Source organism: Nyctereutes procyonoides, unplaced genomic scaffold (genome assembly GCF_905146905.1).
Source record: "Nyctereutes procyonoides isolate TBG_1078 unplaced genomic scaffold, NYPRO_anot_genome, whole genome shotgun sequence".
NCBI classification, from domain to species: Eukaryota; Metazoa; Chordata; class Mammalia; order Carnivora; family Canidae; genus Nyctereutes; species Nyctereutes procyonoides.
This window is the reverse complement of record NW_026575121.1, coordinates 60919940-60933032: the sequence shown is the minus strand read 5'-3', so window position 1 is coordinate 60933032 and position 13093 is coordinate 60919940. Positions and strand designations below refer to the sequence as shown.

General features: G+C 48.1%; 1 protein-coding gene across 1 annotated transcript; it reads left to right on the top strand.

The window, feature by feature from the left end:
* The first annotated feature begins 6841 nt into the window (after nt 1-6841).
* Nucleotides 6842-12118, top strand: ATP4B (ATPase H+/K+ transporting subunit beta). Its single transcript, XM_055335671.1, has 7 exons — nt 6842-6953; nt 7317-7445; nt 9124-9237; nt 9395-9594; nt 10422-10478; nt 11349-11447; nt 11957-12118. The coding sequence occupies exons 1-7, from the start codon at nt 6842-6844 to the stop codon at nt 12116-12118; spliced, it is 873 nt and encodes a 290-aa protein (XP_055191646.1).
* The last annotated feature ends 975 nt before the right edge of the window (nt 12119-13093 follow it).

Below are 13093 nucleotides of genomic sequence, written 5' to 3'. Positions count from 1 at the left end.
CATCTGGGGGCACACACCTGGGGGACACAACTGGGCACACCTCTGAGGGACACAACTGGGGCACACAGCTGGGGGACACAACTGGGGCACATCCCTGAGGGACATACCTGGGGGCACACACCTAGGGGGATACACCTGGGAGCACACCCCTGGGGGACACCCCTGGGGATGCCAGGACCAACAGAAATGTCAGACTCATATAGGCAAGGTGTTGCCCGTCTAGTAGGCAGCAGGTACTCTGTAAATGTGTAGGGAAGGAAGTGATGGGGGTCGGTTAGAGTTTGAAGAGGGGAGGAAGTGAGGTTATAGAAACAAGAATGTAGGAGCCAGAGGAGACCAGCAGGACCAGCCCACCCCGTGTCCCTCCTCTGGGAGGCGTGGAGGTTCCATGAGTGGGTGTGGGCAGAAGGCAGAGGAGGCCAAGGAACAACCTGCCATCTGCACAACCACAGTCCCCTCCTGAACCCTCCCCAACTACCGGTGAACACTGGCTGGGGTTGGTCGCAGCACAACCTCTACCAACGCTTCTGACAGTGTGCCTTCAGTCCGCGCTTCCCAGTGGTGCCAGGCACACTCATCGGCCAAGGATCTTGCCGAAATAAAGATTCTGCTTCAGCAGCCCAGGCTGAGCGGTGCATCTCTCCTGAGCTGCCTGGGGACGCAGCAGGCACCCTGGGGGAGTCTGCAGCCCACCGGCTCAGTCCCTGGTCCCTCTACCACCATCACCTCATCCCCATCACTGTACACAATACATATAACAGATAACAAGCCTGAGTTAGTAAACACAGTTGTCAACTTTACAGTTCTCTTTCAAAAATATTTTTCAAAACCCATTTTTTAAAAACTATTCAAAATACAGAAGAAAATATTCCACTTTCTATATAAATTTTACAAAAGTCTGTATCTACACAGAAACATCTTGCTGGATCTTGACAGGAGTTATCCCTGTCTATCAATCTGGGGAGAACTGGCCTCTTTGGTATGCTGAGTCTTCCCACCTATGAACATACCTGTCTTCATGTCCTAGATCCTCCACTCCCGCCCTCACCAACATGTGGCTTTCAGCACACGAGTCCTAACGTGTTCTGTTGGATTAATACCTAAACCTTCTTTTTGCTTTGAGCAACTAGCAATGGTATCATATTTTTAATTTTGTTATTCATGTGTTCGTTGCTAGTAAATGCAATCGTTGACTTGGGAGCATCATTTTGTATCCTCTGCCTTGCTGAACTCACTTATTCTAGATTTTTTTGCAGTCTTTGGCATTGTCTACGTGTACAATCCTGTCAACCAAAAATAGGGAGTTTTGTTTCTTCCTTTCTAGTCTGTGTGCCTTTTCTTTTCTTGCTTATTCCACCAGCTGGCAAGTGCAGCACAAGGGTCATCTGTGGCGAGGGCAGAAGTCCATGTATCGCGTCTTCGGGTAGACACATCCAGTCCTTCACCACTGGATAGGATGCTGGCTGGCAGTAGAGATCCTGCCAACGCTTTTAATCAGGTTAAGTTTCTGTCTATTCCTAGCCTGCTGAGAACTTTTATCATAAATGAATCTTGAATTTTGTCAAGTGCTTTTTATGTATCAGCTGATATGATTGCATGGTTTTTCTTCTTCAGCTTGTTAGAGCATTACACTGATTTCTAAATATCGAACCAGCTCTGCATCTCTAGAACACATCCTTCTCAGTCGTCACCAGTTTAATGCTTTAAAAAAAATTATTCATTTATTTGAGTGAGTGGGCACACAAGGGACAGAAGATGACAGAGATGGAGAGAGGTTCTCAGCAGACTCCCCGATGATTGCGGAGCCCAACACGGGGCTCAATCCCATGACCTGAGCCGAAACCAAGAGTTGGATGCCCAACTGACTGCATCACTCAGGTGCCCTGTTTAATGCTATTAAACATTAGCATTAACAGCTAATTAATGCTATTGTTGGATTCATTTGCCGATGTGTGGTTAAGGATTTTGTCTGTTTGACAGGGTTTTGGTCTGTAGTGTTTGTTGCCTGTGTTTATGCTCTTTGTCTGGTTCTGGTGAGGGGTGTGCTGGTTTCATAAATCATTTGGGGAAGTTCCCTTCTATTTTCCAAAGGATACACCACACAATCTGTGCTACTTTACTACATGTTTGGTACATTTCTCCAGGGAAGCCACTGGGGCCTGGAGAGTTGTTTTATTTTGCGGGAGGAGGGGTGGTGGTGGTGGATTTTAAATTACAAATTCGATTTCCTTAAGTTATAGGGCTATTTAAATGACCTATTTCAAATTAGACAAATTGTGTTTTTTTGAGGAAGAGGCCAATTTCATCTAAGTTGTTGAGTTTAGGTGTATGAAGCTGTGTGTTATTTTTTTTTTAATGTCCAAAGGGTCTGTAGTGATCTTCCATTTTTGATTTGCTATGTGTGTCTTTCTCTTGCTATACGTTTGCCAATTTTATTGACTTTTCAAAGAACCAATTCTTTCACTGATTTTCCCTTTTGCTTTTGTTAATTTCATGATTTCTGTTCTCCTATTTCTCCTTTCCACTTGCTCCCCACTCCTTTTCCTAAGTTTTCCAAGTGGGAATTCAGATTATTGAGACTCTATTTTTGACTGCATGCACTCAGAACTATAAACTCTTAACAGTTTTAGTGACGTCCCACGAATTTTGATTTCATAGATTTCTCACCAGCCCTACGTATTTTCTAATTTCCCTCAAGACTTCCTTTTGATTCATGAATTACTTTAAGCATATTGCTTCATTTTCACATTTGGAGATTTTATCTTTCTGGTTTTTTAGTTTCTAGTTCGGTTGTATCATGGCTGGAGAATATACTCTGCATGATCTCAACTCTCTTAAATTTGCTGAGCTTTATTTTATGGCCCAGGATATGGTCCCAGGTTTATGTTCCTAGGTCACTTAAAAAGAAGTTGCATTCTGCTGTGTGTGGATGCGGTGCTCTACAAATGTCAATGGCATCCTGTTGGTTGACAATATTGTTGAGTTCTTCTATATCCATGCCGATTTTCTATTTAGCTGTTCTATCAATTGTTGAGAAAGAAGTGATGATGAATCCTGTAACTAAAATTGTGGATTTGCCTATTTCTACTTTGAGTTGTATTTGTCTACTTCATATATTTTGAAACTGTTGTTTGGTGCACACACATTTAGGATCGCTTTATCTTCTTGGTGGATTGACCCTTTATCATCATGCAATGTCTTTCTCTTGTTACTTTCTCTGCTCTGCAGTCCGTATGATACTAATATAACCACACACACTTCATTGATTAGTATCTGCATGATGTTATCTTTTCCCATTCTTTCCCAGTCAACCTACCTATATCATTCTATTTGAGATGAGTTTCTTGTAGATAGGTTTGGAAACATTAGCCAACTATAGCCTGTCAGTTTTTTTATTGGTGTACTTATAGCACTTACAGTAATTGTTGCTCAAGTCTGCCATTTTTCTATTTTTCATCTGTTTTTTTCTATTTTTTCTGTGGGTTACTTGAACTTTTTTTAGAATTCAATTTTGATTTATCTATAGTATTTTTAGGTGCATCTCTTTATGCAGATTGTTACTGGTTGTAATTGGTATCATATATACATAACCTATTACATTCTATTGCTATCATCTTTTTAAAGATTTATTTATTTGCGAGAAAGCATGTGGAGGGGGAGAGAGGTAGAGGGAGAGACTCATCAGGCAGAGTCCCCATGAGGCACTGAGCTTTACATGGGGTTCATGAGGCCATGACTTCAGGTGAAACCAGGAGTCAGACTCAACCGACTGAGCCACCGCGGCGCCCCTTATTGCTGTCATTTTATCAGTTCAAGTTAAGTGCAGCAATATCACCTCCTTATATCCTTTCCTGTTTACATATAATTAACATTATTTCATCTACATACGTTTAGCATTATCAGGCAATATTATGGTCTTTGTTTCAACCATCAAACATAATTTAGAAAATTCAAGAGAAGTAAAGCTCAGTATCTACTCATATTTTGCTCACCATATTCCTTCTTTCAACATTCTGTTTTGAGAACTTCCTTCACCATCCTTTTAGGATAAATCTACTGGTGACAAATTAGCCTCCTTTCCGTTTCCTTCATTTCATAGTGCTGGGACCTCCTTCAGACCAAAAGGATATTTGCACTGGATTCAGGATCTGGGTGACAATTCTCTTCATTCAGCACTTACATATATTCTGTAGCTTCTTTCTGATCTCTGGTTTCTGATGAGTAATCTGTAAATCAAATGGCTTTTCTCTGGTTGCTTTCTAGATTTAGGTGTGTGTATGCTTTCAGTTTTCAGAAGTTTAATGATGATGCACCTTGGATTTTGGAAGAGTTACCCTGCTTGGGTTTTAATCCATTTCCTGAACTTTCAGGTTAATGTCTTTTGCCAAGTTTGGGGAGTTTCTAGTCCTGCCTTCATTCTTCTGTCTTTCCAAAATTCTGACAACAGAGATGTCACACTTCATTACAGTCCTCCAGGCCCCTGAGGCACTGTACATTTTTTTCTGAATCTACTTCCTATTGTTCAGATCAGGTGTCTATTATTTTTTCTTCCATGTCACTGATTCTTTCCTCTGTCCCCCTCTCTTATGCAGTTTAGCCCATTTGCTGAGCTTTTTATTCTCATTATAATTTTTGAATCTAAAATTTCCATTGGTTCGAGGCCTGGGTGCCTCAGTGGTTGAGCATCTGCCTTTGGCCCAAGGCTTGATTCCGGAGTGCCTGGATCGAGTCCCACATCGGGCTCCCTGTTTGGACCCTGCTTCTCCCTCTGCCTATGTCTCTGCCTCTCTCTCTGTCCCTCATGAAAAAAATAAAATATTTAAATATTTTATTTAAACCGATGGAAAAAATAAAATTTCCATCGGTTCTTGTTCATATCTTCTAATTCTTTCCTTAAACTTTCTTTGTTGAGACTTTTTTCATTTGTTTCAAGCACATTAATGATTGCTCACTCAAGCATTTTTATAACGGCCTAAAAATCTGATTCAAACATCCCTGTCACCTTGATATCAGCATCTATTGATTGTCTTAATTCATTTTGAAATCTTCTTGGTTCTTGGTCTGATGTGTGATTGTCAGCTGAAACCTGGACTTTTACCTATATACTCCTTTGGTTTTAGTTGGCTCTGTTCCAGCAGCAGGAGGAGGGCCCCAGCTCACTACTGCCAGCTGGAGAAGTCTGGGCTCCCCGCACTGCCTGGAGCCTGCTCTTTATGGGGCATGGGTCCTGCACTCTCAGAGCACCTGTTCAGGAGGCTGCCCTCTCCCTGCCTCTCCTCCCCAAGGCACACGTCCAGAGGTCATTTTGATAAGGTGTGCTCAGTTCACCACATGCTTCCACTAAATGTGGAAGATTTCATTCAGTGACTTCTACAATGAATTCACATCTTATTCATTTCAAGGGCATGTCTATAATATACTTTCCAGACAAGCGTGGCATTTACTCTGCAGGTAACATTTGCTGTGCTGCATCTTTAGGCCCCAGGAATTGGGGTCCAAGGCCCACAGACTGTGAGCAATCAGACCGCAGCCTAATGCCACTCTGCATCTTATTGACCTAAAATTACAAAATTGTGCATGAAAACAGTATTATGGAAAACACACAGAACTGGTCCATTAAAAAGTCCAAGCTAAAATGGTGCTATTCCATCTGAATCTTAGGGTGCTCATTTTGCTAACAAACTAAATCATCCTGAAGAAAATAAGGCAGAACTAGAAGAGCATTTTTCATTATTCTTCTTCCCCAAGAAACCTTCAGATTTGGCTACATAGGTCCTCCAGAGGGAAAAACTAGATGTGACAAGAAATTAAATTCTAGGTCTTTGTGCATAACACCCACTATTTTAATCAGGCTCTGACTTAGATATCTGTGAAAAGACTTCTGTGGCACATCTAGCTAATTGGGGGACTTGCAGCTGTCTGGGTACTCCAGCCACCTGGCAGGTCAGCTCGCTGAGTAACTTGACAGTGGTGGAATAGCTGTCAGAAGTATCCAAGGCAACCCAGCTGATTCAGATGTGCTGTCAGGCCAAGTGTCCCCTGCCTGGACATTGCTATAGTCCTAAAGCCACCTACACAGCTCACCAGGAGCCCCTGGGTCCAGTGGGTCCCCACTGAGTCAGAAATGCATTTCAACAAGATGCCAAGGACTGGTGTGCATTAAATATTAGAAGGTACCTCTAGATGGTATGGCTGTGACCTCCATTTCCTCCATGGACACAAAGTAATCCTAAAGGACCCCAGCACCACCCCAACAACATGAGCCTCATCACCTATACTAAGCAACAGGAGTGACCAGGGAGGTTAAGACGGGAACCTTCTGAACCCTCTTGTCTAGAACAGAGCCTCTGACCCTTTGCACACTAGCCTCATCTTCGCTGGAGATGTATTCTCCAGCAAGTGATAACCTGCAGGCATGAGTGACAGGAGCCCCCTGGGTCACTGCCCCCATTGACTCAGACCAGGACAATCTCAGGCACCGTGCCAGGGTCGGACCCAGACCTGTCCTTGTTCATCCTGCACTCCTCCCATCTCTCCTCTGGAGCTGAAGAACTCCTCCTCCTGCACCAAAGTCGTTCTCCTTGGTCATATCAGAACAGATAAGGACATGGCCAAGGACGTCCTGGGAGGAGGGGCTGGCAAGGAGGGGGGCATCTGATAGCTGTGTTTGGATAGCAAGGTGTGCTCAAAAACGCCCTGGTGCTTTCCCTGGGGCCAGTCTCCACAGTGCCTTTGACCTCCGGAGGAGGAGGAGACGATAAAACCCAGAGGCCACCTTCCTCCTGTCAGGCTAGTGGGGAGCACCCGTGTTCTGCAGGAGGGGCCTCTAGGGGTCGGGACGATGGCAGCACTACAGGAGAAAAAGTCATGCAGCCAGCGGATGGAGGAGTTCCAACGCTACTGCTGGAACCCAGACACGGGGCAGATGCTGGGCCGGACACTGTCCCGGTGGGGTATGTGCCCAGGGGTCGGGGTGGGGGGGGAGGCGGGGAGGGGCTGTCCCTCACCAGGTGACCCGAGAAGCCCATTCCAGCTCTGATCCCTGCCGACAGCAGATGCTTACAAAGTGGGAATATCTGAGGGTCAGCCCAAAAGGTTTAGCCCTAGGTTTGAAAAGAACATTTTTAAAGCTATGTTCCTAAAACTTACAATTTTTAAAGACTTTTAAGTGAAGGGGTACAAAGCATCTCTTGGGTGGTGAGAACAGTCTGGACCTTGACAGAAGCGATGGCTGCATGTGTGCGAACACACTATCTACACTGAGTGATGCTGAATCCCACCCTCGCCAGCTGCATCTCACCTGCCTCTCCCCACAGTGTGGATCAGCCTCTACTATGTAGCCTTCTACGTGGTGATGACTGGAATCTTTGCCCTGTGCATTTACACGCTGATGTGCACACTTGACCCATACACGCCTGACTACCAAGACCAGCTAAAATCACCAGGTAATGGGGCTGGTGGCTCAGCATGGACACCAGGATCCCAAGCATGGGGGCAATGCTCGGTCCTAGAGCTGCCTGGCCAAGAACAAAGCCCAGAGAGGGAGCCCAAGGATCTGAGGGGCCACTGGGGTGCAGACAGCCCCTCCACCCCTTCTGAGGATGGTGCCCCAGGTTACAGTTATTAAAACAGATCTGGTATAGATCCTTACATCTCTTACTTCACCTGCTGATAAACACAGCCACACCACACCTGGGGGGACAGACAAGGCAGTTGGCAGGGCCATTAGGGACGAAGGGTCTGTGGGAAGGAAACACCTCTGAGCAGCGAGGACTCTCTGAGGGGGGAGCGCTTCCAGACACGAGTTCAGTTCACAACGTGGTTTTCTCAAAGAGCAGTTTGTCTACTGTCCCGTTTGAGGACAGAGGCTCAGAACAAAGGCTGAGCACAGAACTCTCCTGAGTCGGCACCAAGATGAAGAGGTCACTGGCGTCACATGACTCCAAGGCCTGAAACAGAGAGGCGGCACCTCCCAGGTCCTGGGGAAGGTGGCCACCCCCAGCTGCCCGCACATACCAACCCGGAAGGGCAGGCAGGGGTAAAGGAGGAAACACACTCGCCAGTATAGTCACTCACTCACATGTCCCTAGTACTTCGGAAGGCAGCCATGAATGGCCACAGCAGCACCAGTACTTCCCAGGGACAGGAGACGTTGGTCTCAGACGCTGGAGCCAAGGCGGGCATGTGTCCTCGGGCAGGCCCACCATTGTGCTGGGGTCTTGGTGAATCTTCTGGGTATCATTTTTAGAGCCAACCAACAGATAAGACATGGGAGATTTCACCGTAGCTTCAGAGCAGATACAATACGTCACAAACCCAAGGACACGACAGGGGTCACAGGGAGTGGGAGAGAGACACGGTCTTGGATGAACAAGCCATGAGACCCTGGGAAGCAGCTGTGGCATTTGCATGGATTAGACACTCATGAGCGGTACCCCCTTTGTCTCCTTGGTCTCAAGGCCTTTAATTTAGACCACGTACAGCCGTGACTTCCATGTAGTCCATGAAACAAGAGAATGCTAGCTTAATTAGTTAAAAAGTAACATCAACGCGGGGCTGGCTGGCTTTGTAAACTGTGGAACGTTCACATAGCAAAGAAATGACAGTATTTGTGGGAAGAAGGCGGGGAGTCAGCTTGTTGATGGCATGCTTACACGTGGCACTGGAAAACGGAAGAAGGTAGAACCTGAGTGGTAGGATCCCGTTTCCCTAACTTAAGACACAGGTCTGTGCATCTGTGCTCACAGACGCGAGGATGTCTGTGTGGATGTTCCGACTCCTATACACGCATCTTTTCTTTTTATACAACACACATTGTCACATTGCTTTTGTACTTCATTGAAACCAGCGAAGATTGTTCAAATGCGCCTTCAAATACATCTTCACTTAGCAATGCAGTCCAACCAGGCAGCTGGGCAGGCCTGGCGCTGATGGTGCAGCTTCCAGGTGGGCAGGGTCCCTGCTGAGCCATGGCTGCAGAGGACACCAGGCCGCAGCCTCCTCGCCCAGGGGCCCTGCTTGGCCACTGGACCAGGCCAGCTCTGCATGGCACTTGCCATCCCCACAGCAAGTGGCTGGGTGTGGATGGATACTTTGGGGGGAACTGAATGTGTCTCTTTCCAGGGGTGACCTTGAGGCCCGATGTCTATGGGGAGAAAGGCCTGGACATTTCCTACAACGTCTCTGACAACAGGACCTGGGTAGACCTTGTGAACACCCTCCACAACTTCTTGGCAGGTGACGTTTCACATGCTTCCCATCTCTGTTTCTCCCTCCTCTAAGACAATCTCACTGAGGGGTACAGGCTTCCCACTGTCCAGCCAGCCCCAGGTGGCTGTGGGTGGAGGCAGGCAGCCACAGCTGTGTGTGTGTGTGTGTGTGTGTGTTCCAGCAGGCTACTCGCCCACATCCCAGGAGGACAATGTCAACTGTACCTCTGAGAAGTACTACTTTCAAGAAGTTTTTGGGGCCCCAAATCACACCAAGTTCTCCTGCAAGTTCATGGCAGACATGCTGCAAAACTGCTCAGGCCTGACAGACCCCAACTTCGGCTTTGCAGAAGGAAAGCCGTGTTTTATTATTAAAATGAACAGGGTGAGTCCTGAAGGGCTGCAGACCAGGGACCCAGCCTGAGGGCTCCTGTGGAGACAGCTGTGTGTGACCCCAGGCATCCCTGGCTGGGACCTAGGCAGCAGGGTGGGGACATGTACTCCGGCCCCATCCCTCCCTGCACTTTCGCTCAGCTCACACCTGCGTCACGCTGGCTCTGGAGTTGACCCTTCCCCAAATACAACCTGAACACATCTCAGACACAGCCCTGACTTCATGCTCCACAGCATCTGGACACTGAGCAGTAGAGTCCGGGCTGCTTGGGGCGGTCACATGTACATGATAGCTTGACAGCAGCCAGCTGTATACAGGTGCCACAAGGACAGCTGGGAATCTTCCAGGGTAGAGGTTTTCATTTTCATTCTGGGCCAGGGGCTGTGCCGGGCATGAGGGAGGCTGAACAGGCCAGTACAAGCAAACCACAGGAGAGCACAGTCCACCCAGCCTTGGGGTGCGGGGAGGGCTGGAGGGTCTGTGCTCCATGCTGGCCAGCAGGTGCGGCCAGGGGTTCCCAGCTTCTACTCAGCAATACAAACCTTCCGTCCTGAGACCAAAGGAAGCCCCACATTTGTGAACTGCACACTTTCCTGGGTCCCTGCTAGGTCTCGTGGCCACCTGGCAGGGGAAGCTATGCACACAAGGTGTGCAGGGAGGGCAGTATTGCCCTGGGCACTCCACTTCAGGGCACCGCAGAGCACCAGAAAGTGGCAGCTACAGCTCAGGTCCTCCTGTCCAGCTCCGCCACCTGCTGGCAGGAACCACAGCTGGGATAGAAGCCCATGGAGAGCCACAAGGACACCCTTCCCTTCCAGATCGTGAACTTCCTCCCCAGCAACAGCACAGCGCCCAGGGCCGACTGCACCTTCTTGGTGAGTGCGCGGCCACCCCAGAGCCGCTTCCTCCTCAGTTCCCCTCAGCTGCCTGGCTGTCTCGATCCTTGGTCACACGAACCACCGCTCAGAGCAGCTTTCTCTTAGGGAACAAAAATCTAGTAAGAAGAACAGCATATCTTTGTTGTTTTGCTACAAGAAGCATACAGTGTATCACTAACACACTTCAAAGACTTCGGTGGCAATTTGGAAAAAACTGAGTTGGTATTAATTTACTCAAAAACAGTTCTTAAGCACAACACAAAAAAAAAAAAACAAACTTCTTGTCATTGAATATTCCCTAATGCTTGTTTTCCCAGTCATGGCCTCGCCCGAAGACTCCTGTGAGCAGCCACAGTTCCCACCCCAGCCTCTCTGGTTCTGGGTCCTTCTGTAGCCACTCATCCACACATGTGGGCTGACCTGAGCTTCTAACAGATGTCAGAGTGTCCCCCAAGACTGACTGACAAGCTCTGGCTATCCGCCGAGAGAGTCACAAGCTCTCATAATGACAAGAAACATACCCCACACGAGCAGAGACCCTTACCTAGAAAGTCTCTCAAACTTGTAGCCAGTTCAGCCTCCGCAGCTTTCATTCCCACAGATGGACAAACAGGCACCTTCTTTATCAATCTTGTTATTCTACAAGGACTTGAAATGATAAAAATCCAAGTTTGATAGGCCATGGAAGGTTTTGCAAATGAACAAACAACGTCCCTATGAGATCTCAGCATTCATCATAAAGATTAGATCTAATGCATGCTAATTGCACAATGAAGTGTTTGTATCTGCACGTGTGCATACGTACACATGTGCAGACACATGCACCCAGATCCTGCCTCTCTCAGGCCATAGCCTCTCTGCCCCCAGGACCAGCACAAGGATGACCGGCCCCTGCAGGTGGAATATTACCCACCCAACGGTACCTTCAGCCTTCACTATTTCCCTTACTACGGGAAAAAGGCACAGGTAGGTTTGTCCCACTTCTCCCAACAACAGCTGCAGAATCATCTCAAAGTTAGCATGATTGCCAAAAGGAAAGACATCAATGTTTTACCCATGCAAGTGAAACAAAGGTGTCACTTGGCCCGTTCTGTGTAGCTCTTTGGGTGTTTCCCTACCTGAAAACACACAGCTCTCCTGTGAAACACAAATGTCAAACCTAATTCTTTTCCGAGAGCTTCCCAAATCCTTTTAGAGAACCACATACCCATTTTAAAGCACTTCCTCCAAATCTCGCAATTTTTCCTGTTTTATTTTTATACTAATTTTCATCAAATATAATTTGAAGTTAACTTTGTCACTGGTGCGGTCTCCCTACCCCCAGACCAGCTCTCCTGCATGTGGCAGAGTGCGAGGGCTGCTGAGCAGGTGCTGCAGGCCACATGAGAATAGAGCAGGCAGGGGCTGCCACGACAGGGCACCTGCTGTGCGGTTTCTAACTCTCTCCTCCTCCCGTTTCCACACTCACGTTCCAGCCCCACTACAGCAACCCTCTGGTCGCCGCGAAGCTTCTCAATGTCCCCAGAAACACGGAAGTCCTCATTGTGTGCAAGATCCTGGCAGATTATGTGACCTTTGACAACCCCCATGACCCCTATGAAGGGAAAGTGGAGTTCAAGCTCACCATTCAGCAGTAGAGAGCAAGGAGGCTGCACCCTGGCTGCCCATCCCCCCTGCCATCCCTGTACTCCTCCTAGCTGCCCGTCGCCCCCCACCCCACCCCCCAGCTGCCCACCACCCCCTGACCTCTCCATTCTTCCTAGCTGCCCGCTGCCCCCTGCACCCACCCACCAGGCCTCTAAACGCCCAGGAACTGCAGGCAGCTGTGCACTAGGCACCTAGTGGGACAATCAACAGCCTCTCGCTAAGTCTTTTCTGCTCTTTGACCCAGAATCAGTAGCTACAATAAAAACACTAGGCCAATGTGATGACCCTGAGGCAGCAGCAGACTTCATGTTCCTCACTATTCCCTAGTCTTTTTAACTTCAGTGACATCCCAGTCCCCGTGTCTACGTGAAGACTGCTCCCACTCCCATAGAAACACTACTTATCAGGCATTCTGAAGGCTTGCTCTTAAAGGACAGAATTCCCAAACTGTAAAAGTAAAACACATTAAAGGTACTATGTTAAACAATCATGTCTCTTCTGATAAAGGAAAAATATAACAAAATCACTTTCTCTTTAAAATCTTCTTCTTAAAGTTTCAATCCCCTGTTGGGGGAAATTCAGACAAGGCTGGAGCAGGACGCCCCTGAGAACCCATGCGGCAGCAGGAGGTAGGCAGGCGAGGCAGGAGGGCAGCACATGTGGGGTGCGGTCTAAGCCACGGACACAAGCCCACCCTCCGACTCCCAAGGATGAGCGGGCGTGTCACTGAAGCCCCCTGTGAAAGCCTGGACTGAGAGCCCTGCGCTCCTGGAGCTTCACCCCCTCCACCCCAGTCATCTCACACAGCCTGGTGCCCTAATCCCCTGTGAGCACCAGGCACAAAGTCACCACCAACAGAGCTACAAGACCCCACGCAGCGGAGGGTGGGAAAGATGTCAGACACCCATGTGCCAGCGGTCTGCGAGCTGCTGCCCCCACGATGCCCAGCACAGGTCACCTCCACG

Bases quoted from the DNA above. Each gene is read 5' to 3' on its own strand.
- ATP4B (XM_055335671.1), top strand. From the start codon at position 6,842: ATGGCAGCACTACAGGAGAAAAAGTCATGCAGCCAGCGGATGGAGGAG. The intron at 6,954-7,316 runs GTATGTGCCCAG...CTCTCCCCACAG, and splicing joins CCGGACACTGTCCCGGTGGG to TGTGGATCAGCCTCTACTAT. The intron at 11,448-11,956 runs GTAGGTTTGTCC...CTCACGTTCCAG, and splicing joins ACTACGGGAAAAAGGCACAG to CCCCACTACAGCAACCCTCT.